Source organism: Podarcis erhardii, assembly GCF_964252035.2.
Source record: "Podarcis erhardii genome assembly, chromosome: 3".
NCBI lineage: Eukaryota > Metazoa > Chordata > Lepidosauria > Squamata > Lacertidae > Podarcis > Podarcis erhardii.
In genome coordinates, this window is record NC_138507.1 from 56,036,444 (window position 1) to 56,063,645 (window position 27,202).

At 39.4% G+C, this 27,202-nt stretch overlaps 1 protein-coding gene across 5 annotated transcripts in view; it reads right to left on the reverse strand.

Annotated features, from left to right (window-relative positions):
• TBC1D32 (TBC1 domain family member 32) overlaps nucleotides 1–27,202 on the reverse strand; it is a 71,968-nt gene that overhangs the window by 23,808 nt on the left and 20,958 nt on the right. For 4 of the 5 annotated variants that reach the window (XR_014155042.1, XM_081856126.1, XM_081856128.1 and 1 more), the window contains 12 exons: nucleotides 24,942–25,143; nucleotides 23,523–23,605; nucleotides 20,001–20,060; nucleotides 18,510–18,648; nucleotides 18,123–18,210; nucleotides 17,041–17,159; nucleotides 15,328–15,444; nucleotides 12,461–12,549; nucleotides 6,192–6,314; nucleotides 4,885–4,993; nucleotides 4,423–4,516; nucleotides 2,029–2,154 (listed from right to left, as the gene is read on the reverse strand). Coding sequence is in view for 4 of the 5 variants with exons in the window: in XM_081856126.1 (XP_081712252.1) it covers nucleotides 2,029–2,154; nucleotides 4,423–4,516; nucleotides 4,885–4,993; nucleotides 6,192–6,314; nucleotides 12,461–12,549; nucleotides 15,328–15,444; nucleotides 17,041–17,159; nucleotides 18,123–18,210; nucleotides 18,510–18,648; nucleotides 20,001–20,060; nucleotides 23,523–23,605; nucleotides 24,942–25,143 (1,349 nt within the window). In the remaining variant the exon portion in view is untranslated. The remainder of the gene's footprint in view (nucleotides 1–2,028; nucleotides 2,155–4,422; nucleotides 4,517–4,884; nucleotides 4,994–6,191; nucleotides 6,315–12,460; nucleotides 12,550–15,327; nucleotides 15,445–17,040; nucleotides 17,160–18,122; nucleotides 18,211–18,509; nucleotides 18,649–20,000; nucleotides 20,061–23,522; nucleotides 23,606–24,941; nucleotides 25,144–27,202) is intronic. The other variant, XM_081856127.1, reaches the window with a different exon arrangement.

Genomic DNA, 27,202 nt, shown 5'->3' on the forward strand with positions numbered 1-27,202 from the left:
AACTGCATGTTTATTCACAAAAGCATGGCAAAAATAATTCAAAACAGGCATTCTGTTTTTGTATTCATAACAACATTCCTGGTTTAAATTAAAATTTTAATGGCTTCTCTGACAATCTATTCAGTGTAAACTGAAAGGGAATCGTTTGTTATCCTTGGATCCTCTAAGGATTACTTCGGAATTTGTTAGACAGTTTCAACATAAAGAAAATTAGCTGTAATTAGATTGCACTGCCTACATTCTTCTATATAGAGGTTCTGAGGAGGGAAGTTTGGCCTTCATCTTGCAGTAAAGGTCAATGCACTTTAAGAGTTTCTGTCCTCCTTTGTGAAAAGGCATTCCAACACAGCTACCTGCGTCCTTTTGCATCTCAGCAGGAAACTTTCCAAGCTCTCCATGGAAGTCTTTCGCACTTGTCTTACTCATTTAAATGAGTAAGAAAGTCCTAAATGGGAGAAGAGTTCTATGTTCTATGCACACAGCATATTTGAGTAGGATTGTTTTTCATTCTTTCATGGATAGTTCCCAAAGTCATCTTTGCAAACACACATTTGCCCAGAGCAGGCTTTCACCAACATCTGAGTTCACTGACCCCTTGACGAGCTTATAAAGTTGTCATTGACCCCCAACCCAAATTCATAGGGATCCAAATGAAATGACATCCAGAAATAACGTGTCCAGAGGAGGGCAACCAAAATGGTCAAAGGCCTGGAAACAAAGCCTTATGAGGAACGGCTAAGGGAGCTGGGCATGTTTAGCCTGGAGAAGAGGAGGTTAAGGGGTGATATGATAGCCATGTTCAAATATATAAAAGGATGTCACATAGAGGAGGGACAAAGGTTGTTTTCTGCTGCTCCAGAGAAGCGGACACGGAGCAATGGTTCCAAACTACAAGAAAGAAGATTCCACCTAAACATTAGGAAGAACTTCCTGACAGTAAGAGCTGTTCGACAGTGGAATTTGCTGCCAAGGAGTGTGGTGGAGTCTCCTTCTTTGGAGGTCTTTAAGCAGAGGCTTGACAACCATATGTCAGGAGTGCTCTGATGGTGTTTCCTGCTTGGCAGGGGTTTGGACTCGATGGCCCTTGTGGTCTCTTCCAACTCTATGATTCTATGATTCTCTGATTCTAATATCAATGTATAATCAACCTTTTTAAACCACCAATCACCATTTCTAGGAATCATAAAATGGAAAAACAAAATAAGGAAAACTGTCACACTGTAAAATCATTATTAAATACAGAGGCTCCTCACTGGCAAGGGAGATGCACTCTGTACATATTAATGTTCTTTATTCCTGAGGCTCGTTGCATTTCCACACTGTCCCTTGTGGCAATCTTTTCCACCCCTAGGCCGTTTCTGACCTACTTTGGAATTCTAGATCTTTTATTCAGCCCCTGCACATTCACATCAATATCAACCACTTTGGGAAGCCATTGCCTAAATAATGTATAATTCTGATGTAGTAATTCATTTGGAGTAACTCTGTCAGGGATTATTAGAGGAGTGTTTAGGATATACTGCTATGGATACATGACGTTTCCAGGCACTGCAGTTGTCTGCAAGGGATTCCGGTCTGGCGGAGTTGATGTTGTCAGGCTTCATGTCACATTTGCAGACATCTTTGGAACACAGAGTTGGTCTACCAATGGGCCTGGAAGCCAGCTCCCCATAGACCAGAGGAGAAATAACCACTAGGAGGAGTGCAGAGAGAAGAAACGCCATGGTGCATCTGCTGCAGCACAACTGGATGCCTTCATCTGCCCCAGATGCAACAAAACATGTCTCTCCCACATCCGTCTCTACAGCCACAGCAAGCGCTATAACCCAGCAACAGTTTGACTTCACCTCTATTGTCGCTTGAGACAGGCATATTCCAGCCAATTTAGGATATAACAACATATAATGCAAGCTGGTTTAAATGGCATGTCTTCCCCTTTGACAGTCCTCAATCATACCTCACTATAAAGAATCATCAATATAACGTAGCAAGGATAAGCAATTTCCCTTTAAAAATAATTATACTTACTGGTTCCACTCATAACAGTAGGTTTGTTTTCCATGATTTCACAAAACTGTCTTTGAATATTTTCAATCAATTCCAGCGGTTTATCTGGATTATTTAAAGCACATGCAAGCTTGCTTGCATCGCCATCTAAAATGAAGATGAAAATATTGCTATGAAAGCTATGGTTTTACTTTTGCCTAAATGACCACAGCAATCAGTGAGTCTGCTTCAAACCAATAAAGCTCCTATACAAGGAAATACAAAAAGATGTTCACAGTTCATAAGAGGACTGGACTGTGAAGGTGAGTTGCCTGGCTCAAGCAGCAGGTGGGGGCTGGAGGCACTCCCCTCCCACCTGGCTGCTCTGCCTATTTAAACTTCATGCAGTATTAGAATTACTAAATATTACCATAGTAACAGCAATTTCCTGAAATTAAAAGTCCTGCTTTTTACAAACAGGTGCTTAGAAATGGCTCTTTATGATCCTCCAAGAAGCTTTCAGTAAATTTCTTAATTGTAAATATCAAAGTGATCAAAATAATTTCTCCCTGCTATCATCCTCTACCAAGTTCTTGTTTGTGCAATATCATACCTGTTTCTAGGCTTTCAAATTGCCTCAATTCATTTTAAGTATACACAATAAAACATTTCTGTAGTCAGACTTTAAAAACTTTGGTTCTTTAAGATACTTATTATTCCTGTTTCATTTCAGCATTTTAGTATCCTAGTTAATATTCAACTTCCTAAATGAAATCATCACTTGCAAATGCCGTTAGCCTTTTTTTATTAAATAGAAAATATTTGCTTTCTGTTTCTTTCACCGCATAAAATGCATTTTAAAATAGTGTTTGGACTTTAATAATTTATACTTAAATTGTTTTCCCATCACTGGAATTCATTTGACCAACCCAGAGTATTTCACGAAGCTGTTCAACTAGTACAATTCTTCCAATCTATTCCATATGCACATTCAAATGCCAAGTAATTACACCAAAAGGCTTCATTTCTCAAAGGCCCTCACTGGCACAAGCCTAATTTAGTTCTTCATCTAATGTTCACTTCATGTAGCCAGGCACAGGGAAAAAGAAGCTTCTTGCGCAGATTAGATCGTTGGTGATGATGAAACTCCTCTGGCCCTTTCTCCCTGTATGATCATGACTTGTTCCCACTGCCAAGGAGGAATAGTTATTCATTTCCTACTTTCAACACCTTTTGTTTATATCTATTTGTAAGTGTAAGGTATTCTATATGTCTTAACATGCTTCTCAGGATCCCACTTTTTGACTCTACATGATTGCCCTTTCCTTTTATGGGAATGAAAGGTGGCAATAATGTATAAGATTGGAAAGTACTTAACAAGAATAACTTAGAAAATTTAAGACTGTGTCTGTTAGGAGAAAGATTCGATTCAGGGCCACACCAAGAAATGTGGCTGCTTAAGCAAAGTATAGGATTATAATCTGTCACCTGAGGCAGTTGCGTCGCTTTGACAGCCCTGATTCAACCCCAGGCAGAAAGTACTAGGATAGGGAAAGGTTTTCTAGAACAAAACTGAGTTTCCTTTATAGGTTATCAGGTGGGAGGGGAAAACTAATTTGTTCCCATATTCTGTTTTCCCTCAGTTTGATTTTCATACGTAAAGGAATTGAGTCCCAGTATCTGATTGCTTTTATTATAAAAACCCTGCTATGTTTGTATTAAATTCAAGGAACAAGTGTAAAGTCATCCTGTGTTCAATTTAACACTTGGTAATATACATGTATATTAACAAAAATGTTAAGCCTAATGGATAATGTGTGCATCTTAGAATTGAAAGGGAAAAGCACAGTAGACACAGATAAACCATGCAATCCCGGCAGGTTTTGAATGTGTAAGACTCTTCTTTGGGGAATAAATGCTGCCTATGGGACATGGGGTACATTCAGTAAAATTCCTTGATTTGTAGAGTTAAGCTCCACGAAGATTTTTATTTTATCCTCTAAAGAGCCTTAAGTGTTTGAAATGCATGCCGTTATTGTACTGTTTGCCTGGACATAAATATCTGCACCTACTGTGTTCTCTCTTTCACAAGGGATTTTGCTTGGAGCTACCCTCTCTGTGACAACACCTTATGATTCAAATGTGAATAAATACAGATCCATATTGCATCTCAATGATAAAATACAAACCAAGCAATGCAAACAGAAAATCAAGAGATACAAATAAGAAAAAACTATCACAAAGGAATATGGTAAACTCCAGCTGCCATACAGATATGTTCAGCTCATATTCTTTACCCTCGTGAGCCTTTCAAAAAGGTTCCTCAAAACAAAACAAACCAAGATTTATGCACAGACTAACACATAACCATAAATTAATCTAAAATACATATTTGTGCTTTTTACATACATACTCCAGTAAACTAACATATTATACCTTGCCTTGTGTCAGTTTTTCTTGGAAATTCAGCAAGATAGCATGTTGGTAAAGGATATGACGAAAACATGGGCCAAGGATATGGATCATCACCCTAAGGGAGAACCACCAATAATAAAGTGATGTTATAACTTACTGATGGTTTGTCTATTTCATTCTGTCGTTTGAAGACTCTGCACTCTGTACTTACAGGTAATCTTCAGATATTTCATGCATTACCTACATATAAAACATAGTGCACTTGACACTGTACTTTAATGCTATCAGTGTAATGAGTCAGGATGATTACACAGAACAACTCTTTTAAGCCCACTCAAAGGGCAGTTGCCGCAGTTAGTCAGCAGAGGTTCAATGGAATAATCAGCTCTAAATAAATGGTAGAAATAATAAATAAATCTCAGTCTGCAGCACTTATCTCCAGAGAGGCTAAATGTGAAGAAAACTGAAAAGCACGTTTACAACCTTATGCAATATTCTTGGAGGCAAGATCCGTTCCGTTGGTCCACCAACATGATTTATTCTAACAAGAATATGGTTTCTCTCTACTGATAGGCCATCAATTATAAAGTCTCTGCAACAAAACAAAATTGAATTGCATGTGGAAATTGCCATGAGTCTCATGATTCTCAAGAGCTAGATTACTGAGAAAGTATTTCAAGCCCGGTTGTTAGCATGGACACTGAATTGCAGTTTTGAACAAGGTAACAAAATCCTGGCACTGGATTCAGGGGAATTCAGAGGTAGAAGGGAATGCACTATGTGTGCTTTGCTTAGTCTTTTCTGACCAGAATATAATACAAACTACTCTTTTTATGGCATTCAGTATTTATTTATGGTGCACTGACCAGCCCTAATGGTTTTTGAGATAATATATCAGCACTTCCCAAGATCAAATTACAACACAGAAGCCAAAAATGGGTTGTGGTTAACGAATAGTTACTTCAAAGGAGTAGCAAGCTTACAAATTATTCCCATCCTTGCGATGTCAATAAAGGTTGTGAATACATCAGGGATGTTCATTCTGCCTCATGTTGGTTGTACCCCTTCATGCATGCTTCCTAGTGGCTGTATGCAGCCAAGTAGTAAAGAACGATATGCAGTCATCAGATAAAACTTCCAAGAACAGTTCAAGTGGCACAACAATGAGGACAATAAACACAACCCATTTTCATGCTTTCAATACCATAATTTCTGTAACCCCAACAAATGAAAAAAGAGAGTCTCATGCCAAATTCCTTAACTCAATGAATCCATACATTAATTATTTATTATTATTATTATTAATAATAATAATAATATCTGGTGGAGCACTCTGTCACAAGAGACGAGGGCCCTGCGGGACTTGACATCTTTCCGCAGGGCCTGCAAGACAGAACTGTTCCACCAGGCCTTTGGCCAGGGCACAGCCTGACTCCCTCCCTCGGCAATCTTCGCGGAGCTCTGGCCCAATGGTGGCCAGTGGCTTGAATTTAACTAATTTTATAATGAATGATTTTAGAGTGTTGTTTGTGCTGTACTTTTGTACTGTTTTATTGTTGTTAGCCGCCCTGAGCCTGGCTTCGGCTGGGGAGGGCGGGATATAAATAAAATTATTAATTATTATTATTATTATTATTATTATTATTATTATTATTATTAGCAGAGCTGCCTCCTCCACTGATATTTTTCTTTTGGAGGGTAAGGCTATGGGTTTATGTGAAAAGCTCCAAGTAAAGATTACACAGAACTATAGAGTGGGGTGATACATTTTTTAAATGAATATTCCTTACCGAGAAGTTTCAGAAATGTAGATGGTATTTTCTCTTTGGGCATCTAAGAGCACTTCTGATACCTTATACTGAGATTCTAAAAGTAGAAGTATATCTAGATCACAGCAGAGCACATTTAATAACCTGCAGGATGTAATATTTTGAAATATCAGAACATTACAAGTTATGGGAAATGCAGAGCAGCACTACACAAGTTTAAATATTTTGGAGTTGAGTTCTTTTTTTAAAAAAGAAAAACTGCTGTAATACAAAGCAGAATTAGGAACCTGGGACACAGAATATGGTTTGCATGTAGAATACTACTGACCTATCCTAGAACACCATTTGAAACAACACTGTTATCTACAGTCAAGGTATTTCTATTATATTCTTGCATGTGCACACTGCCTTTTTATTGCTTCTTGTTGAATACTGCTAAACTGACTGTCAATTTCTTATTGTCAGTTTTGTTCCAGGGAGAAGGGGCTTTAATTACCAGTGCTTCCTTTTATTTTTTTCTTCTATTTTTTATACAACGTTTTACTATATGTAATGGTTCTAGGGGTTGCTCGTGCGTAAACCGTCGCCACACCTGGCTGGGTTGCCTGAGTGAACCTTTTCTGTCCGGACAGCCACTCGCCTGTGGCTGTCTCAATCACTGGCAGAATCCGTCAGTGGGCGTTTCTTGAACTTCTTCCAGCAAAGAAGCTCTTTGACGCCTAGTCTTCGCCTACTCTCCCTGCGCGGAAGCCTTCTGCGCAAGGAGGGTGTGGGCAGCGGAGGATCCGTGCTCTCCCCGCTGGTCCCCGGCGAGGAGTCATGGGACCGCCTCGCCGATTCCCCCATCTGCCCCCCTTCTCCACTAGCGTTACGCTGATTTCCTTCCCCAGAAGATGGGCTGCTTCTCCCCATCCCGGGACGCTCTCCGGAATCCCTCTGGAGCCCTCTCTCTCCCTCTGACTCCGATGGCAGTTCCCTGACACTATACAAAGCTCCTTTCTGCAATAGGAACAGAAACTGATAGGGAACAATGTAGAAAGGCTTTCTAGAAACAATTTACAGTCATACCTCAGCTTACATGTCCCTCTGGTTACGTAAACTTTGGGATACGTAAGCAGCAAATCCGGAGGTATATTTCTGGGTTTTTGCCAGGCGCACATGTGCAGAAGCGGTCCCTCCGGTTGCGGAAACCTCGGGATCCAACCAGAGCTCCGGAACGGATCCTGTCTGCAACCGGAGGTACCACTGTACAGGCTATTCAGCAGTGAGCCCACTGCTACACAAAACAGAAAGAAGCAAAACAAAAACCTCAAACTAGGAAGCTTGTATCTAAAAGCACAGGAGTGCTGAATACCCTTTGGGATGTCCACACCAGACAGGCTGTGTCCTCCAGTTGTGTTTTAATTTATATACCAAAAAAATCAGCAGAAATTTTGCCAGAAAAGGGAGCGCACAATGTAAGGAAGTAACAACATCTCAACAATGCCACCCATTTTCTCTGAAAAAACGTGAATGAAGCAAGGATGGCAACAATGCAAGCAAGCTAGCATGGAAACAACCTTTGGTCCCTTTATGAAAGAAAATTGCCTTCCCAGTGTTGTGATCCTATACCCATTTACATGGGAGTAGGCGATATGATTTAGTCCTAAGTAGATATGTACAGAATTGCACTGAATTTTACATGGCTGGTTTGTCCAAATTTATCTTATCCATGCCATGTAACCCAGATGCTTCATTTCAGAGCCCAACATAATATTGCGGTGGACCCAGCCTTCTTTCTCATTCGGCTGCTGAAAAACAAAGCTACTAGAGGCAATGTAGTAATAACTATTTTTAGTTTCAAAAGCCTATTCATTTGCTTGAATGTTTTATTCATAAAATTATTCTCCATAATCTTCAGGACAAGCATTCATTCGTTAGTATATTTCAAGAAGTGATACAGAGAGATTAATAAAATCAATACTGAGACATTTAATGCTTTCATAAAGATTTATAGGACAAAAGAGAAGCATTCATATTTTCATTACTGATGATCATGTCATTCTAAAACATTTTTAGTATGAAAAGATTATTATGAATTACTTATGAGTAATCAGTGTGGGGAGAAGCATTATGATGCATTCAGAAAATCAGTGTGATATCAAAATAATTTTTCATACACAAATGCCCTTTTCTGCATGGCATGTCTTTGACAGTTTAATTTGAATATTACTAGCAAACAAAGGAAACAAAAGCACCCATTGATATTAAAACTAGAATATTTTAACCCACTAATCCAGACCATTTTCTATCCAAGTTACCCACACTAAATGCCTTTGCATGAATTATACTGCACTTTTATGAGGTCGTAACAGATGCACATCTTTTATATAACTTGTGAAACTGGTCACCACTTTATCCCTTGGTCTAGGACTAAAAGCCCTGATTGCTCTTTTGTGCTCATAGCCAATGTTCCCTAGTTGTTTCAAAAGGTATGGAAAATGTGACACTATTCTTTAGCCCTCTGTTCTGCATCTGATATCAGTAATGGCGGTTTCATATTGCAAATCTAATGCAGTTCAAAGGAACTATTTCCATTTACTGTACTTGTTCTGCTAGCCATGCTATTTTAGGTCTTTCCATTTTTTTCCTGTTAACTTCTGTTAATCTTGCTTTTCAAGATATCAAGTGTTGCTTGAAATTTAAAAACAAATGCAAATTGATGTGCGTATGTACAGATTGTGACATGAATGTTTTATTTAATTATTTGTTTCCTGTACCTGCAGTCAGGTTTTAATACCACTGGAAACAGACCAGATGTGAATATATAACAAAACAGGGATTCCCACCCCCTCATTAATATATGACATGTTAATTTATCCTCCTCCATTGACAATACTCAGATTCTGTAGAACACGGTACATTCGTTTAAAAGATACAGTTCCCTAAAACTATTGCTAAAGATTGTTTACACAACATAATTACAATTCCAATAGAGAAACTGGAGGAAAATACAATCTGTTTTGTTTTCCAAAACAAAAATTAGAATGACTGCAATATCCTGTATAATTTGCAGTAAATGTTTTTTTTTAAAAAAAAAACCTATAGGTAATACACTGATTGAAAATTAAGTAAGTTTTGGCTGACAGAAGCATATTCCCAAGCAAAGTTTGTGTGCAAACTAGACAGGGACTACAGCAGCAGGCTCACCTTCCTATCAAACCAGCTTCCCAATTTGGATCAGGGACTCTGTAAGAAAGAACTGGTCTACAAAGACAAATTATATGATAATGCTATAAGTAGTTTGGACCTCAGTCTTCTCAAAATCTAAGAGGAACTGTTCTGGATCTGCAAAGAAAGGCGAGTACAGAGCTACTTCCCTATGCTTCTCCTGAGAGCATGAGCAACTATGAAACATCTAATACAGGAAATGAACCAAAATAATGTTATTAAAAACTAGAGTTGACAGGTACTAAGATTACTGGAAGAGAATAAAGGTTTTAATCCAGATAATGTATCTTCAAAGTAGAGAATCCAATTTAAACTCTTGATGCACTAATGGAAAATCTTGTGGCACTTCAGGTACAAATAAAAAGCTAAAATTAACCTGAGGCTTCTCATTATATGTTCAGAAAGAAGGACAGGCACATAACCTAATGACAACTACTTGCACATATTTTCCTGAGAACACGATGAGCTAGTTTCTTTAGGGGAAAGCTACACATTCTCCTGAGTGTTAATTAACTGCAGCTAGGGAGCTTGGGAAACTGCTGCCTTTTGAGCCAAGATCCATTGGGAACTTCATTTCTCAGATTCCCTAGCATACAGGCCTCCCCAACAGACAATGATAAGTTTAGGAGAAAGGGAAGCAAGCAGTGAAGAGTATTTAAAAATTGTTTTTTAAGAAAATTGTTTTTGAGAATTGTTTAAGAAAACTCAAAAGGGCGCCTGCCTTTCACCAGACTTGAGGGATATCAATGTTTTGCAATATCCATCTGATGACTTGGTTGTGGACCACTGAGATTAAGACCATAAGGAATGCAATTCTTTCACTTTTATTAATGTGAAACCTATTAAAAAATCCTACTGCAAAAAAAAGGAAAAACAAACCACAGGACTGTAAATACTCTCTAAGAAGATATAGCAACATTCACTTCCTATTTGAGACAGTTTTATTGTGATAAATATGTTAGAGCGAGCTAGACAAGGGACAGGGAACCTTTAGCCCTCCAGAAGCTGCTGGACTCCAAATCCCAGCAACCCCAGTCAACATAGCCAATAGTCAGGGATGATAGGACCAGAAGTCCAACAACAGCTGACCATCATTGCAGTACCTACTGTCTGTTTTTATGGTGGTTTTACTGCAACTTCGTTATGCTTTAAATTGTTTTAAACCCTTTTTGTAAGCTATGATGTTGACAGATGAGGTATAAATTTCAGAACACAAATTACAATAATCTCTGATAAATGCTTCAGCATATAGTATTGTTTCACTGCTTTAGCATAGTAAATTTCATTGCTATAATGTAGAGAGATGTTACAACTGACACTGGATTTGGCAGTCTCTTCCCTATAATTATTTTGCATAAAATAATTGTGTTAGCATTGTTTTAGACATGGGTTGAGATATGGTGGGAAACAGCTCTAATATGTGGATCTGGCCCTCCAATGAGTCCTCCTCCCTCTGACACGTTGCTGCATTAGATGTAAACTCACAACTGTCAAACAAGCTCTACTGAAGCTGATCTACTTCAGCAAAGGAAATTTGTCAGGAACAGGGAACAGGGTCTGCCACATACTAACAACACCTTCCAATCTGAGGCAGAAGAAATAGAGAGATATTGGGGACAGACGGAGGACCAGAATAGCACAGCACATGGCACAAGTCTAAAATTACAGCAGCTAGGAATTACACTTTCACTTCACACAGAAGTGAAAGAAATTGACCTACAGAAAGTGGTAAAAGCGAGTGCACTGAGCAGGAATAAACTTCTTCATTCTGTGCTAGCAAATGACAGTAACTACTGAAGCATCGTTAATCAGCGTCCTGCTGATTAACTTGTTAACATATATAAAGCCCTGAACAACTCAGGACCAGGTTATCTGAAAGACTGCCTGGCCCAGTATAATAATAATAATAATAATAATAATAATAATAATAATAATAATAATAATAATATTGTCATTGCTATTGTTGTTGTCATTTATTACCCAGCTGATTTCTGTGAGCTCCCAAAAGGGCCTTTGGTCCACTGGAAACCCCCACTAACTGAAAAGGAGGAGGAACCCATTTTTGCCAATTCTCTCTTCTCCAAGCTACCTTTCACATTGCTCTGGAGGGGCCCCCAACCCTTTGAAGCCAATTTTCAGGGTGTGTGCTGGGAGCTGCAACGGAAGGGTGAATAGGGTTGCCATATGTCTGGGAATTCCTGGGCATGTCCTGTTTTCACGGTCCTACATGCCCTTCCCTTTGCCATACACGAAGCACGCAATCATCAGTTGCTTCAGATGTGAAAACTTCTCTTCCACTAACCCATAAGACTGGACCCTGTTTTACATGTTTGAATCTTCAAGAGTTTTTTCTCTCACTGTTATACTTTTTAATATTGCTGTTTTACTGGTTTAGCTTGTGCTTTTTTGGTTTAATAATCTACTCTTTGTTTGTTACACTATACACAGCTTAGAGATTTTTGTAACGTTAAATAGTATATAAACGCTTTAAAAAAATTAACAAAAAGATTGTGTTCATCAAACCAGGCACAGGAAACCCCTGACATTCAAAGATCCAAGACTGTATAAAGCCAATAAGCTACAAAACATCAGTCAAAACCACTGCAGCTCTTGATTAAAATTTCAGCATCCTATTTCTTTCCTCATCCAACAAGAGACAGCAAGGAGTAACGGTTTAAGTGCCTAAGTTCTTTCTATTGTGTCAGCACAGCAAAAATTGTAGACTGCATCCCAAGCAGCTAAGATTTCCAACCCCCCAAAGCAACCTATGATAAATATAATGGGGGGTGGGGACACCAAAGATTTGCGTTGAGAGGATTTTCTCTAAGCCTCATATGAACTTGGGTACAATAAAAGTTGTCTAGCGGAAATACTTCATTTGTGCATAGTCTATTTTCCCTGACTGTATATTAGTCTTCATTGCCATACAGCACTCAACCTGTATATTTCACTCACAGATACCTCTACCCTCATTTTCATATTGGCCCGATTCATAAGCATTTTACCAAGTCAGCACTGCAGAACAGAAGAAACTAGCTGATTATTTTACCTTAAGTGAATCAGAAAATTTAGTATCTTACCTCAGGCCAAAGATATGAGACTGCTCATAATTGAACAATGAATGAATTTTAGCTTCTGTGTTCACAATTATAAGCCTGTCAATGATATCCTGAAATATAAGCACCACTTTTATTAATATGTGACGAGCACTTTGAGTAGACAACATTATTACTCAACCATTTTTATTAAACCACATTTTTAAAGTATATGGACAAGTATATGATTTGGTTGTTACATTTCCTCACAAATAGCTCTTAAACTGGCAACAAGCAATTCAGCAAACTGTTCTTGTGTTTAAAAAGTAAGTATTTTCCCCATTTCATTCCAGTCAGTTTCTCTGACTCAAGTGAAAACAGAATCATAAAAATAGTCATTATCAGATACTCTACATGTATTTAATACCCAGTGCATTTATCTTTAAATCTATGTGTACATCTGGGGAAAACACAGTGAATAAGTATAGAATAGAATTCCTATAAAGGAAAAGTGTTCCTAATTGGAAGTTTACTTCCTTAAACAAGTAAATTTATACAACCTTGCTAATTTGAGAGTGTAAGTAATCCGCCAAGAATAGACTTGGCAACATCTTTTGATTTGATCTTACATCCAAAGTACTTGGACACCTCAAACAGCTAACCAACTCCGTCTACACTGAGCGAAAACACTTTTGCCCAGCTGTAGCAGCCAAGAGTAAGGTTTCCAGTTTCTTTCCCAAAACCTCAGAATAAATGTGAATAGCCAAAGGGGATTTGACCCTATACTATTTATTTCAAGTCAGATCATTGGTCCATATAGCTCAGTACTGTCTGCACTGACTGGCAGCAGCTCTCCCAGTTTCAAGCAGGAGTCCTTCCCAGCCCCATATGGAGATATCAGGAATTGAACATGGGGCCTTCCATTTGGCAAGCAGATGCAACTGAGCAACAACCCTTCCTTAAATGAGAGGCATAGTGTGCTTGCCATGGTAGCAGGGGAGATCATAGACATTATGCTGCCTGAGACAAAAGACAATATAGCATATTGCATGGTCAGACTGGCAGTAGAATTTTATTTCAACATGATGACAGAGTAATGCCCTTCACTGCACCAGAGAGTAGCAGGCTAGGTTCTGGACACAGAGCAGGGTTACAAAGCACACACAGCTGTATCTACTTCCTCCCTTACCATCTTTGGAGAGCAGGGCAGGTGAGTGGCTTTTCACCAGTTAGATTTGTACAGTACATGATTTTTGCTTGTTAAATGTTTATAGTGTTCAGCTGAAGTAAGAATTGAGTGGATGAAGTGGTATAATGTGTGCAAAGAAAGTGTGATGGCTGAATGAGCAGTATCCAAGTATGGTTCTTGAATTCCTGATTTGTATTATTCATTATAAGGATACTTTTCTGCAATATTGGGGTGTGTGTGTGTTTTAAAGTTAATATTGCAATTATGTTGCATTCTGTTACTGTATTTTGCTGTTGTATTATTTTGATGTATTTTGATGGATCCTTGTTTTGCCTAAGATTTGCTTTTGTTTTTTATTTTACATTGTTTAGATATTTGTTATGTTACTTAAAACAAACCATCTATAGTCACATAGAACTGATCTAAGTCCTACTACAGAGGGATAGAAGGATAAAACTGTCATGAAACAACCCAATGCAACTTGATCAACATTACACCAAGATAAGCGTTCCGGTCAAAAGGAAGAGCAACAGAATGAAGAAATCCAAAAAGAACCATTTACACCAAAATCATCTACAGTGATGGCAACACAGGCAGACATCTGCTTGACCAGACAGCCCACATATGCATCACTGGAAGTGGGAAGAGCCATCCCCAAGATTCAGGAACTGCCCTCAAAAAAGAAAGGTCACAGACACCTTTATGGTTAAATTATCTTCAGGGATGGCATAAAGCACAGCAACACCAAACACAGTAATGTCTCTACCCTGGATATCCCAAGTGGGCTACCAAGAAAAGGAAAATCACATTCCAGTTCAGGGAACGTCAACCTTTTTGAGGCAGTGGGTGCATATGCAAATTTGAGGAATTGCAGGAATACAAAAAGCATTCAAGCCTTCCCTATTAATGAAGAAAAGGCATGTGCATCAGTCACCACCACACTCACTCACAGAGGAAAGCTCTTTGCACCTCTCCTCTGCTCAGAGTAGGAGGCTGGGTGTCCAATCCTGGCATCCAATGAAATGTGGGCATGTCTGAGGGGGCATGAGGAAAGGCCGAACCAATGCAAACACAACCTGAACAGGATGAGCAAAGCGTGTCTTGTGCATCGTGGATTTTTGAAGGAATCTTATTGAACCCTTTCTCAAGAACCATAAGAGGTGCTGCTAGGCAGGCTGGCACACACAGGTGCCAAAATTGTGGCTCTTGTTCTACTTTGACATTGGTTATAATTAAATATATCTATATTTCTTTAGATATGCAAAAGATTTTTATACATATACAGATTTTATATGATATAAAGAATAATTTTATTATAATCAAATCCATTGCTTACACTTGAAAGAAGAGATTTGTCTTTAGACAAGAGAAAGCAGCATCTGCAGATTATTATTTAAGTATTACATTTTCCTATGATTGTAGGAAAAATAGATTCACACTGAGGACACTGTGCATATACTGCCCTCATGCTGCATGCAAGAAAGAAATGCTGAAAATGTACTTAGAACCTAAGCAGCAATAGAACACCAAACCCATATGAAGCTTCTTATTTTTATTGAACAGATTTGTAAACCACTCATGATTGTCAAAAGGAGATACAAAATTATAAAGTTAAAGCAATAAGAAAACATTAAATCCATTTGCAAAAAGAGCTTGTTTCAATCAGAGCAATATAACCATTCAAAAGAGCTTTTCAAAAAGGATTGAAAGCCAAGCTACTTACTATAATATCTGTAGGAACTTCACGGAGAGAATATTCTGGTTTATTAGGTATCGCTTGATCACCTATCAGTTCGTAAACAGCAGGGTAGGATAACAAGTTTATCAGAGCTAGAAAAGACTAAAGCAGGAAATGGTGACACAGTAAACAAAATGATTATTGGCATTTCGTTCCAGCAGGCGTTCTAAATGAATTATGATGTTATAGTTTTAACGCATTTTTAGCCTTATTGTATCAAGTCTTCTGTACACTGCTTAGAGGCTACTGTCATTGAGTTATACAAATTGTCAAAATAAATAAATAAATCTAAAGCCTGTTACAAAAGCCGTTAGTATTACTTTGGTCTTCACAAATATGATATATAAAGAGTGACCTTTTATTGGACCAACTCCTATCAGTGTGGGTGTTTTCAAGCTGTAGTGTTGAACAGAATGGAAAGGTAAGTTTGCATCCCAGGCAGAGCAGGGCTATTTAAAGATAATTAAAGACATTTGCAGAGCGCCTACTGTGGAAAAGAAGGCGGAAAGGAAATCTAATGCAAACAGCTGGAATGAACGCCCACTGCAAATCACAGACATTAAAGCAATACCAGTTGGCTTAGCCTTTATAGGAGCAGGGGTGGGAAAATGGCAGATCAAGCAAGGTTGAATCTAGGTATAAGGAAACAAATAGCATTGAGGGCTGCCACAAATCCAAACGCTGCTGCCTTTATCTAGAATCTCCTTCAGTGAAGCCCAGACTACATTTGCACTTTAAACCTGGAGGGCAGACCAAGGTAATACAGGTCTAACTACAGGGACACTACCTTCCAGTACAGTATCTCCTTGTACTGACAAGAGTTAGGATAGCACAGCCGTTATTTTCCAATTAGACCATTGCAGCAGGCTGGATAATCCCCTGCTTTAGGACAGGCATGGCCATTCATAGACTAGGCTGCTGAGAGCAAATAGGATGAGCTCTATGTATAGCAGTTTCTCTCTCAGCCTGAATAATGTATATTTAAAATATACATGGCTATGCTCAACCGGTAAGATCACTGAAGAGTGATATTGCTGCATCACACATAGAAAAAAAGATTGTACAATAAAATGCAGACAGTCTAGGGTGCTTCCCAAAGGAACAGCAACTACATTATGAAGTAGGAACAGTCACTTAGTTTTTACTTCTCAAGATACGCTTGTTTAAATTCTACCAAAGAATTACGCTGAGGTGGTGATTATTTGCAAGAAGTGTGGATTGTGACTTTTATATGGGTACTGTTTTATTCTGGATAATTGTCTTTATTTGTAGTTGTTAGTAATTATGTTCTGTATTATGGCCTCTGGCCAAGATAATAAAACTGATTGATTGAAACATATTCACTGAATCCTGATGCGATTATATGTAACTCAAACTGATTTTGCTCCTCTTCTTTAAACTTCCAAAATATTAACACTAAACAAAGTTAGCACTTCTTTTTCTTTTTGAATTCTGGAGTCAGTCTCTATCCTTATTAGCAAGTTTATCAAGAACACATCCTCAATAAAAAGCGTATCAGAGCATGGTACGGCAATCCCATGCTATTCTTTTATTGTTTCCCCAATACTCTACCTTAGCATAATACATAATTTACAACCTGCAAGCTACAAGCAACTTAAGGAACATCCCAAGGAAAACATTCTGCTTCAGATAAAAACTATATTCACATATTAATGTGCAAAAGAAAATTCAAACCACCTTCTGACAGCTCCGATCAATGGGATCAACTGGTGTTGATCTGGGATGAGTTACTCGGACATCATCTCTTCCACACTCCAGAACACCCCACAATTCTGTAACAAGTGCTTTTATAAATCCTAGGAAGAGAGTATTTTATTCACAAGGACTCTGTCATATTTTATAGCAGCGGTCCTAGCAAACGTTATTGGACAGGAACCACACTGAGAACACTTTCCATAAGGGTTAAGCTGATAATGCTACCACAGCTCTTCACTAATGAAACTATCCTCTTTCATAACATGCACAATTTCTAACATGGTGTCTTAATCTGTACTGTTTCACACCATAATAGGAACAGTTGGTACAGCCACCTCCACATTTCAGGTAGGGGCTCTGTTTGGTTCCACATGGACTTTGCTCTGGAACACTCAGGGCCTCAGTGGGTGCAATTCCATGTAGCACTGGGGTGTGCACATGGGAAACAAGGCCCGCTCGTGCAATGGGACTTTCCCACCTCTCCAACCCCAAAGCCCTCTAAACCTGTTCTGAGGGTTTCCCCAATCCTCCAGGGCAGGTTTAGGAAGCCCTGTTGAAGCCTTAATCCCATGCACACAACAATTTAGTTGAATCCCACATCATGATCTGACATTACATGACCAAGCATGGCAGCATCTTTGGGCTTGAATGCTCCTCTCCCTCCTTCCCTTACAAAAAATTTCTCCATCATTTCCTTGTTTGATGCAAATCACGGCTTTTGGAAAACCATGGCTTGCCTTTTATTCAGACGAGCAAAGGAGGGAGGCATTTGCAAAGTGGAGGATGGAGAAGAAACAGATTTTCAAATATATAATGCAAAACCATGGTTTGGGCATTCTGTCTGAACTGTCCCATACAGAAGCACAAAGACAGGATGATAGAATAAAATAAATTATTTGCTCTGATGCTTGCTGACAAAAGTCAAAGCTATAGACACAATTCTAACTATGTCAATAGGAGTTAAGTCCTACTGAATTCAGTGGTGCTTGCTCTCCGGGAATTGGGATTAGGACTGCAGCTTTAATTACCAAGATTTATTCATGATAATCTATACAAAAAGTTACCTGAACTCTGCAGAGCTACAGCACCTGCAGCTGTTGCAGCTACTTGCGATACAATTGCTCCATAGCCAAACTTTTCAAATCCACAGACCTAGCACAAACAAATTATAACAAACCATAAATTTCAAGGGCTCAAACACCTTAGCTATACAGGAGGAACACAGTTTATACAAGTTAAGAATAACGGTGCTTTTTATATATTGTTTGTTTTGGAACAAACAATTAATTCCATAACCAAATGTATCGTTAACAAGCATCACCTAATTAACATTCTGATGTTATTATACCGCTTTAACAGAGAAAGGTTATAGCATAGGCAATAAAGACTGCTCAGGCAAACTAAGTGATGAAAATATTGTTTCGTGTGTGTGTGTGAATGATTATACCTACTTGGAGGTTTTTTGTGAACCTGTTGAACATGAAAGTCACACACTCGTTTACTGTTCCTGTATTCTGCAGCAGCAAAAGCCCTTTAGGTGTAGCTGCAAAATTTAGCAAGTCATCCAACAACGTCTCTTCCAGTACAATACTGGAAAAAAGCAAACAGATAAAAACTAAATTAAAGTACCCACAAACAAACAACAACAACCACCAAGTAACCTCTCCCCCAATGAATAAAGGGATTCTTTTAGTAATGTTTTGCATAAAAGGCTCATTTGTTATAGCAAAGACATAGACTGGTCTACCAGTACATAATTTCTGTTAGAAAAAAATGTTTCCATTCAATATTGCTTACACTACTCAATTCACCATCTGGGTGCAATTAATTCATTTAGGAAAGCAGCTGTCTATCTGTGCTTGTTCTACCTACGCGACAGCTGCCTCCCCCTGAAGGTCTAAAGCCCTTCTCTTGGATCTAATAGGTTTGTCTGTTAACTCTTCTAACACATTTCCCTCCAACAATGATACCCTTTCACCATATACAAAAGAGGCCGAGAGCAAAGCAAGAGTTTAACTCTATTACTCTTTTGATTATTTGCTTAAGTTTCTACTACCCGGCAAAGAGAGAAACAAAATAGGTAGTAAGGCAGCAAAGCATAATGGTGATAATGCCAACTCAGTGAATTGCACATACAAGCAAACTCTTCCCTCAGCAGGCAAGTTGCACCTATTGTTACTGACCATAGGATGGTGCTAGCTGTGCTCATGGTACCCAATCCCTAGTTCTTAAGTTGTTTTCCAGATCATATATATGCATGCTTACCTACTGAGAGTTCAACAGAATTTACTCCTAAGCATGCATATAATTGTATTCTAAGGTCCAGTGCTAATGTAATGTGAACCTGCTACAAACTCAGGTCTGCAAATTTGGCAGCCTGAAGAATACCAACTCCCTTCCCATCCCCTTGCTTTCCTTTGTTTGCCTTAATTACATTTTAATATCATTAATTGCTACATTCAGATGATCAAATCTTGAGTAACCTGCAGGCAGGCCCTTTGCCCCCCCTTCATGTGAACATAGAAGCAAGCTAGGAAGCAATAGTCAACCATAACTTCCATTACTTTCCCATTACTTTCAATAATTAATGGATTCCAAATGAGACAAAACCTAAAGCTTACTTACACTTGCTTTTCAGAACCTGGCTTCTTTAGAAGCCATTAACCAAACTTCCTGATTATGATGTAACATGAAGCTCTGTTTAACTACAGCTTCTCATCTTGTTCATTTACTTCTGCAAAGGAGCAACGTGTGGAAACATGAAGCTTGTGAATATCTTCATTCGTTAAGCTATGGTTTGATTATCTGAATGTGGCCAGTTACATAAAATGCATACCTCGTCCTTCAGTATTACAAATAATGTAAAACAATTAAACACAAAAATCACATACAAGGCAACAGAAACAACGGAACAGTAAAATCATAGAAGTCATATGCCTAACCTGAAATTGTGGGGGTACATTGAGAAGGGCACCTGAAGATGATCTTGGCGTACAAAAAATCTGTGGGAGAAGGCAGTCCTAATATTACACCTGCTCCAACACTAACCCTAGTTAATGCTAACCAGGTTCCTTCTTAATACAGTTTTTAGCAAATCTATGTGATATTCTGGTAAGTCTAGCTAACACTACCCATGATTAGCATTTGTACAGATGTAACAGAAAAGTGTTATTAAAGGTGACAAGGAGAGAAAAACAGGTGATATCTGTGTTGGAGTGGGATGCGGCATTGGAATGCCTGTTCCCAAGGCTGGTTTTTAGTAGGCAAACCATAGTTTACAGCAAACAAGCATTACACCAGCAAGGGATCTACTATTAACCCAAACTTTGTTCACCACTCTGAAAGGGCTGGAAAGAAGAAAACACTAGAGCAACATAATCATCCAATGAGAAGAGAACATACAGAAACCCGCCTAAAAATACCCATCTCTAAAACTGAATTCTTCACTGGGGAAAAACTCTTATAGAAAGTGAAATCTGAACTATAGAGTATCTCTAATATTGATATAGGTATCCAAAAGCTACCTATATTCAGTGAGAGACACACATTTTGAGGCTACTAATGTAGCACAAATTTCTTTTATATTAGTACAGTCATGGGAAAAAGAATGTGCACCCTCTTTGAATTCTGTGGTTTTACATACGGAGACATAACAACAATCATCTGTTCCTTACCAGGTCTTAAAATTAGGTAAATACAACCTCAGATGAACAATAACAAATGGCATATTACACCATGTCAAGATTTATTTAACATAAATAAAGCCAAAATGGAGAAAACATGTGTGAAAAACTAAGTACACCATTACTGCATCCATAGGAATTAAGAGGCCAAGTAGCAGACAGATGCTGCTAATCAAATGCGCTTGCTTAATTGATCATCAGTAAGTGTGCCCACCTCTATAAAAGCCAAAGTTTTAGCAGTTTTCTGGTCTGGAGCATTCAGGTGTGTTTTAACACATTGCCAAGGAGGAAATATGGCACAGTGCTCTTGGAAAAGCAAGTGCTGCTGCCCATGAAACTGGGCTAAGGGTTCTAAGGCCATCTCCAACCAATTTTAAGTCCATCATTCTACAGTGAGAAAGATTATTCAAAAGTGGAAAACATAACATTCAAGACAGGTGCAATCTTCCCAGGAGTGGATGTCTTAGCAAATTCACCCCATGATCAGACCGTGCAGTGCTCAAATTGCAAAAACCCCAAGAATTACAACTCAGGCCCTACAGGCCTCAGCTAGCACATTAAATGTTAAAGTTCATGACAGTACAATTAGAAAAAGACGGAACAAGTATGGTTTGCTGGGAAGGGTTGCCAGGAAAAAGTCTCTTCCCTCTAAAAAGAGCATGGCAGAACAGATTAGTTCAGTTGCATCTTAACAAACCACAAGATTTCTGGAACAATGTCCTTTGGACAGACAAGACCAAAGTGAAGATGTTTTCCCATAATGTACAGTGCCACGTTTAGCAAAAACCAAACACAGCATATCAGCACAAACACCTCACACCGTCAAGCACGGTGGTGGAAGGGTAATGATATGGGCTTATTTTGCAGCTATAGGACTTGGGAAACTTGCGGTCATTGAGTCAACCATGAACTCCTCTGTATACTAAAGTATTCTACAGCCAAATGTGAGACCATCTGCCTGACAGCTGAAGCTTGGTTGAAATTGGGTCATGCAACAGGACAAGGATTCCAAGCAAACCAGCAAATCTACAACAGAATGGCTGAAAAAGAATAGAATCAATCGCCCCGTCAAAGTCCAGACCTCAGTACAATTGAAATGCTGTGCGGGACCTTAAGAGAGCTGTGCATCAACAAATGCCAGCAAACCTCAATGAACCGAGAGACTGATAAAGTCCTACAGAAAATGATTACTTCAAGTTATTGCTGCTACAGGTGGTTCTACAAGCAACCGAATCATAAGGTATACTTAGTTTTCACACACAGCTTTTCCATTTCATTTTACTTCTGCTAAATAAATCATGACACAGTGTAATATGCCATTTGCTATTGTTCATCTGAGGTTGCATTTACATAATTTTAAGTCCTGCTAAGGAACAGATGATTGCTATTATGTCTTCATATGTAAAGCCACAGAATTCAAAGACGGTGCCCCCCCCCCACCATGACTGTATGTTTTAGGCATGTTAGGTATTAAATTGCCACATGAAAGCTGATATATCAATTATGTTTTAATCCAAACTTTTAAAATGTCGTTTCAAAAGCTATTAAACGTGATTTTATATTATACAGTGCTTACTTTTTAAAAATGCATTTATATGCTGCTAGATTTTTTTTTCTATGGAATTATCATTGTAAGCAACATATTTTTTAAAATAAAGTGATTGCTGTCTTATAGTCTGACAGTAAAATGACTCACTTCATTTTATAAATAGTCAGTGGATGCTGACATTACAAAAAAGAAAAATGCCTGTTGAAAATGATTTAAACCAATTGTAATTAATATATACCCATAAACTGTGATGTCTTCATTGCCTTGGCCAATACATCTTGCATGGAAAAATGACAGCTTATAAAAGCTAAACAGAATTTATAGCCTGTTTCAATTTGCATGTTACATGTCATCATTATGAAAAAATAATATGCCAGATTCCCATTTCTAGGAATATAGACTTGGGGAACAAGTGATTGAAAATAAAAAGTATGAAGCACTGTATTGACACATGGAATTCAGAAGTTCTTAAAATGCAGAAACCACATAAATAATAATTATCTCTATAATAGTAACATTCAACGGTGAAAGCTGATAGCTACACGCACCCAAAGAAGAGGAAAGATGTTCATATTCAGGAGAACTACATGCTATGCAGAAGTAGAAAAAATGGGGGGGTCCCTAAAAGTGGACATATTTGCACCCCAACCACTGAAACTGCATCTCATGTACCATATGTCTGCCTCACCCAGGTCTTTTCCCATGTGAGGCTTGCACGACAGATGTCAAAAAGCCACTGGAAGATTTCTTTCTGAATGTGTTAAGAATTGAAAACGAAGGAACAAGAAAAGCAACAATAACATTAGTAAACAAAACGGGGCTGGGGGCAGATGAAAAAGAGGAAGCAGATGTAGCTGACAGGAAGAGCAAGACTGAAAATACGGAGGACTGATGAAGGCAGAAGTGATAACATACTGGACAGCTGAAAAGCAAATGAGAGGGAGGGATGGAAATCACAGCGACAGAGGAAACAGAAATCAAAGAGAAGAAATGGGAGAAACAATAGGGAGTGAGGAAGAGCGAGCAAAGGGAAAGGGAAGCAAGAGGCTGTGCGAGCCACTAAACTGTATTTTATTTTCCCATGCAGAACTTTGCTGTTGCCTCTGCCTGGTAACAGCAATACAGCTTTATCAGAAAGATTTCCCGTTTTTAAATGTCACCTAATCCCCATGTTGCAGCTTTGAGGAGTTTTCTCATGTATCTCTGAGCAGGTAACCCAAACTAGTACTTACAAGCTTTGTGATTCTTGACTTGCTGATGATACACAATCTGCCCCCGCAACAGGCGTTGGAATTCTCTCCGAAAGCAAACTAGTCTGTCAGAAATGAAAAGCAAATTACATAAATTTACTGCTAGCAATAGTAGCAAATCTAAATTATGATCGCTAACAACATAGTACGGTAAGGATATTTGATTAAGCATCAGAGACATCTTAGGGGGAGACATATCTGCAGATTGTCGGAGGGCCTGTCTCCGAGTGCCTACCACCATTTCGGATCCCAGCAGCGACATTACTGCAGTTATCTGTCAACATTGCTTGGCCATTGTTGGTGGGGGTGCTGCAATGACAATGCTGTTTCTGCTGTCTGATAAACCCCCTTGTGTGCAGGGGTAATGGTGGGTGCCTAGATCCCAGACCATTATAGCGCCACTGCCAGATATGCCTGTTAAAGAAACCTGCCAGCTACCTGCTTCCAAGTGTGCTTTACCCAATTGCAGCAACACTGCGATACACCAGAGAGCCAAATGGATGCTTGGATCCTTCACCACTTACATTAATAACCTAATAATAAATCCTGATACCACCAGATAAACTAGCTTGCAAATGTGCAAGGTGAGAAGCAGCAGCTGCTGCAGCAACCACCCGTGTGATAGTGGGGCGCTGGGCGCTGACCAACTTATGGGCATCACGAAGTTACTTGGTGAATGTTTCTAATGTAACTCTTGGAACCAAAAGCAATGGATGCAAGAAATGCAGCACTGGACTTTTCATGACTAATGAAGATTAACAAACAGATCTACTTGCCAACTTTAAAAAATATTTCAAGCTCCCAACATCTATTCAAGCCTATTTCACATATAATATAAATTAGAATGTACACATCTACTGGCAATATTTTCCACAGCCTGAGAGGACAAGACTTGCCTATTTTTTAACTACAGTGGTACCTCGGGTTAAGAACTTAATTCGTTCTGGAGGTCCGTTCTTAACCTGAAACTGTTCTTAACCTGAGGTACCACTTTAGCTAATGGGGCCTCCCGCAGCCGCTGCATGATTTCTGTTCTCATCCTGAAGCAAAGTTCTTAACCCGAGGTACTATTTCTGGGTTAGCGGAGTCTGTAACCTGAAGCGTCTGTAACCTGAAGTGTCTGTAACACGAGGTACCACTGTACATGTGGACACTGTTGGGATCCAAGAGAAATTGCTACTCCCCCTCCCTCATTGCTATGCTCGTCACAAAGAGGGCAAAACTAATAATCATCTTTGGGATATTATAATGTTAAGGTGCCACTTCCATGATAAAATCTGTACTACATTACATTTTCAGCATAAAAAGTACCCTTTGGGAACAGATGCACACACAAGCAAACATAAACATCCTTTGCATAACTTCTATACATATACTTTGTATAAATAAGGATAGGACTACCTTTTTCCAAGCCTCAGAAATAGATCCATGTAAATGGTAAGGTAGCAACACCTCTAAGCCTTCGCAAGTACTATACATCTGGTGGCATACAAAGATGAAAGCACCTTTGAGCACTGGCAACATCTCAGACCCAGAAAGAACAGAAATGTCTTCATCAAGAAGCTTCTTTGTAAACTGAACGATAGTATGTGCACCCCTAAGGCTACAAAGAATGAAACATTTCAAAAAACAATGTTTTGTTGATTCGGCAGAATTATGATGAAATAAAGCTTTTCAGTTAGTAATTGAAATGTTAATCCTTCTTCTGCTTATACAATATGCTGAGACTTGGCCTAAAGAAAGACTTACTGCCTATCATCTTCCCATGTAAGATGGGAACAAACATGTGCAAAACAAACCAGGAAGGATTCTCTCCCCCTTCCACAGAGATCACCTATAAAACTGTTTTATTCTTAGTGAAGCTAACACATCCACCATGTTTTTGAACAGCATGCTTAGGACTTGGCATGACTGTTTCTTAACAAATAAGCAACAGCAAGACCCAATCCATATTGAAACCATATTGTTGGAAGATGCTGTATAATTCTCTACACCACCACCTTCCCAACCCAATTCATTTGGATTGTGGTCATAATGCAGATTATGACCCTTTGCCATAGCTGCTCTTTGTTAAGAAAGTGATATTGCATTTGCAAGTTTTTCCTTTTTACATTTTTTTAAGAACTCCATTAGTTTTACATATGATTTATATCAACCCACAGGACGTAATCAATGATACCAGGTGCTAAATAGGTATGATCTCAACTATTTAGAAATGTTTGTGTTCATTTCTAAGACAGAGCAACCTGGCTCAGGGAAGGCGTATGAAGGCATTTATACTGCTGTGAAAATGGTGATGTATTCTGAGAAGCACACAATTTTCATATCTCCACATTTCCCAGGATAGCAGAAACACATCTTCAATTTAATTGGGAATATGTTCCTTTAACTATTTCCTCTTACATGCCACCTTCTCCAGAATGCTCTGGACTTCTCCGCGACCCTTCCCCTCTGCAGGGAGGTGGGACCAATTCGGATGGCCCGCCCCCGCCACTTAATGGATCCAAATGGTTTCCAGAGAGTGGTAGGGGATGCTTTATCCCATGTTGATGGCCTTTCAGCTGATTCCCTGGTGGCCCGCTGGAATGCGGAGTTAACCAGGGCTATCGACTGTCTGGCTCCGAAGCGCCCTCTCCGATTGCATGGAGCCCGGACAGCTCCGTAGTTTTCTTCGGAGCTGAGGGCGATGAAACAATCGCTGAGACGGCTAGAGCGTCGGTGGCAAAAAACTCACTCCGAATCTGACCGGACACAGGTTAGAGCTCAACGTCAAGCCTACCAAGTGGTGATAGCGACGGCGAAGAAGACTTTCTTCACCGCCTCTATTGCATCTGCAGAAAATAGTAGCAGGAGACTTTTCAGGTGGTTCGTAATTTAACGGAACCACCTTTACCACCGGGGCTTTGTAAAGACCCCAAGATCTCCTGCAACGATTTTGCAAAGTTTTTTGCAGATAAAATCACTCATATTCGGAAGGAGGTAGACCCCACCGTGGGAGCAGGGCTGGGGCGGGAGAGTGCTAGAGCTCTGTCTGGTCAAGTTGCATGGAATCAATTTCAATCCATTACCCCCCGAGGATGTGGACAGGCTGCTTGGACGCATAAAACCAACCACCTGTCTCCTGGATCCTTGCCCATCCTGGCTAATAAAAGCAAGCCGGGAAGGGCTGGGCGATGGGCTCTGCGGGGTGGTGAATGCTTCCCTCTGTGAGGGAACATTCCCAGATCCGCTGAAAGAGGCGGTCATAAAACCGCTTCTTAAAAAACCATCTTTAGACCCGGCCAGTATGGCCAACTATCGCCCAGTCTCAAATCTTCCATTCTTGGGCAAGGTGATTGAGCGCGTGGTTGCTGAACAACTCCAGGCACGCCTGGAGGATGCGGACCATTTGGATCCCTTCCAATCGGGATTCAGGCCTCATCATGGGACTGAAACTGCCTTGGTCGCGCTGGTTGATGATCTCCGGCGAGCTAGGGACAAAGGTGAGAGTTGTTTCCTAGTTCTGCTGGATCTCTCAGCGGCCTTTGATACAATCGACCATAACATCCTTCTGGACCGTCTAGAGGGGCTGGGAGCTGGGGCACTGTTATACAGTGGTTTCGCTCCTTCCTCCTGGGCCGTGTTCAGAAAGTGGTGGTGGGGGATGAGTGTTCAGACCCCTG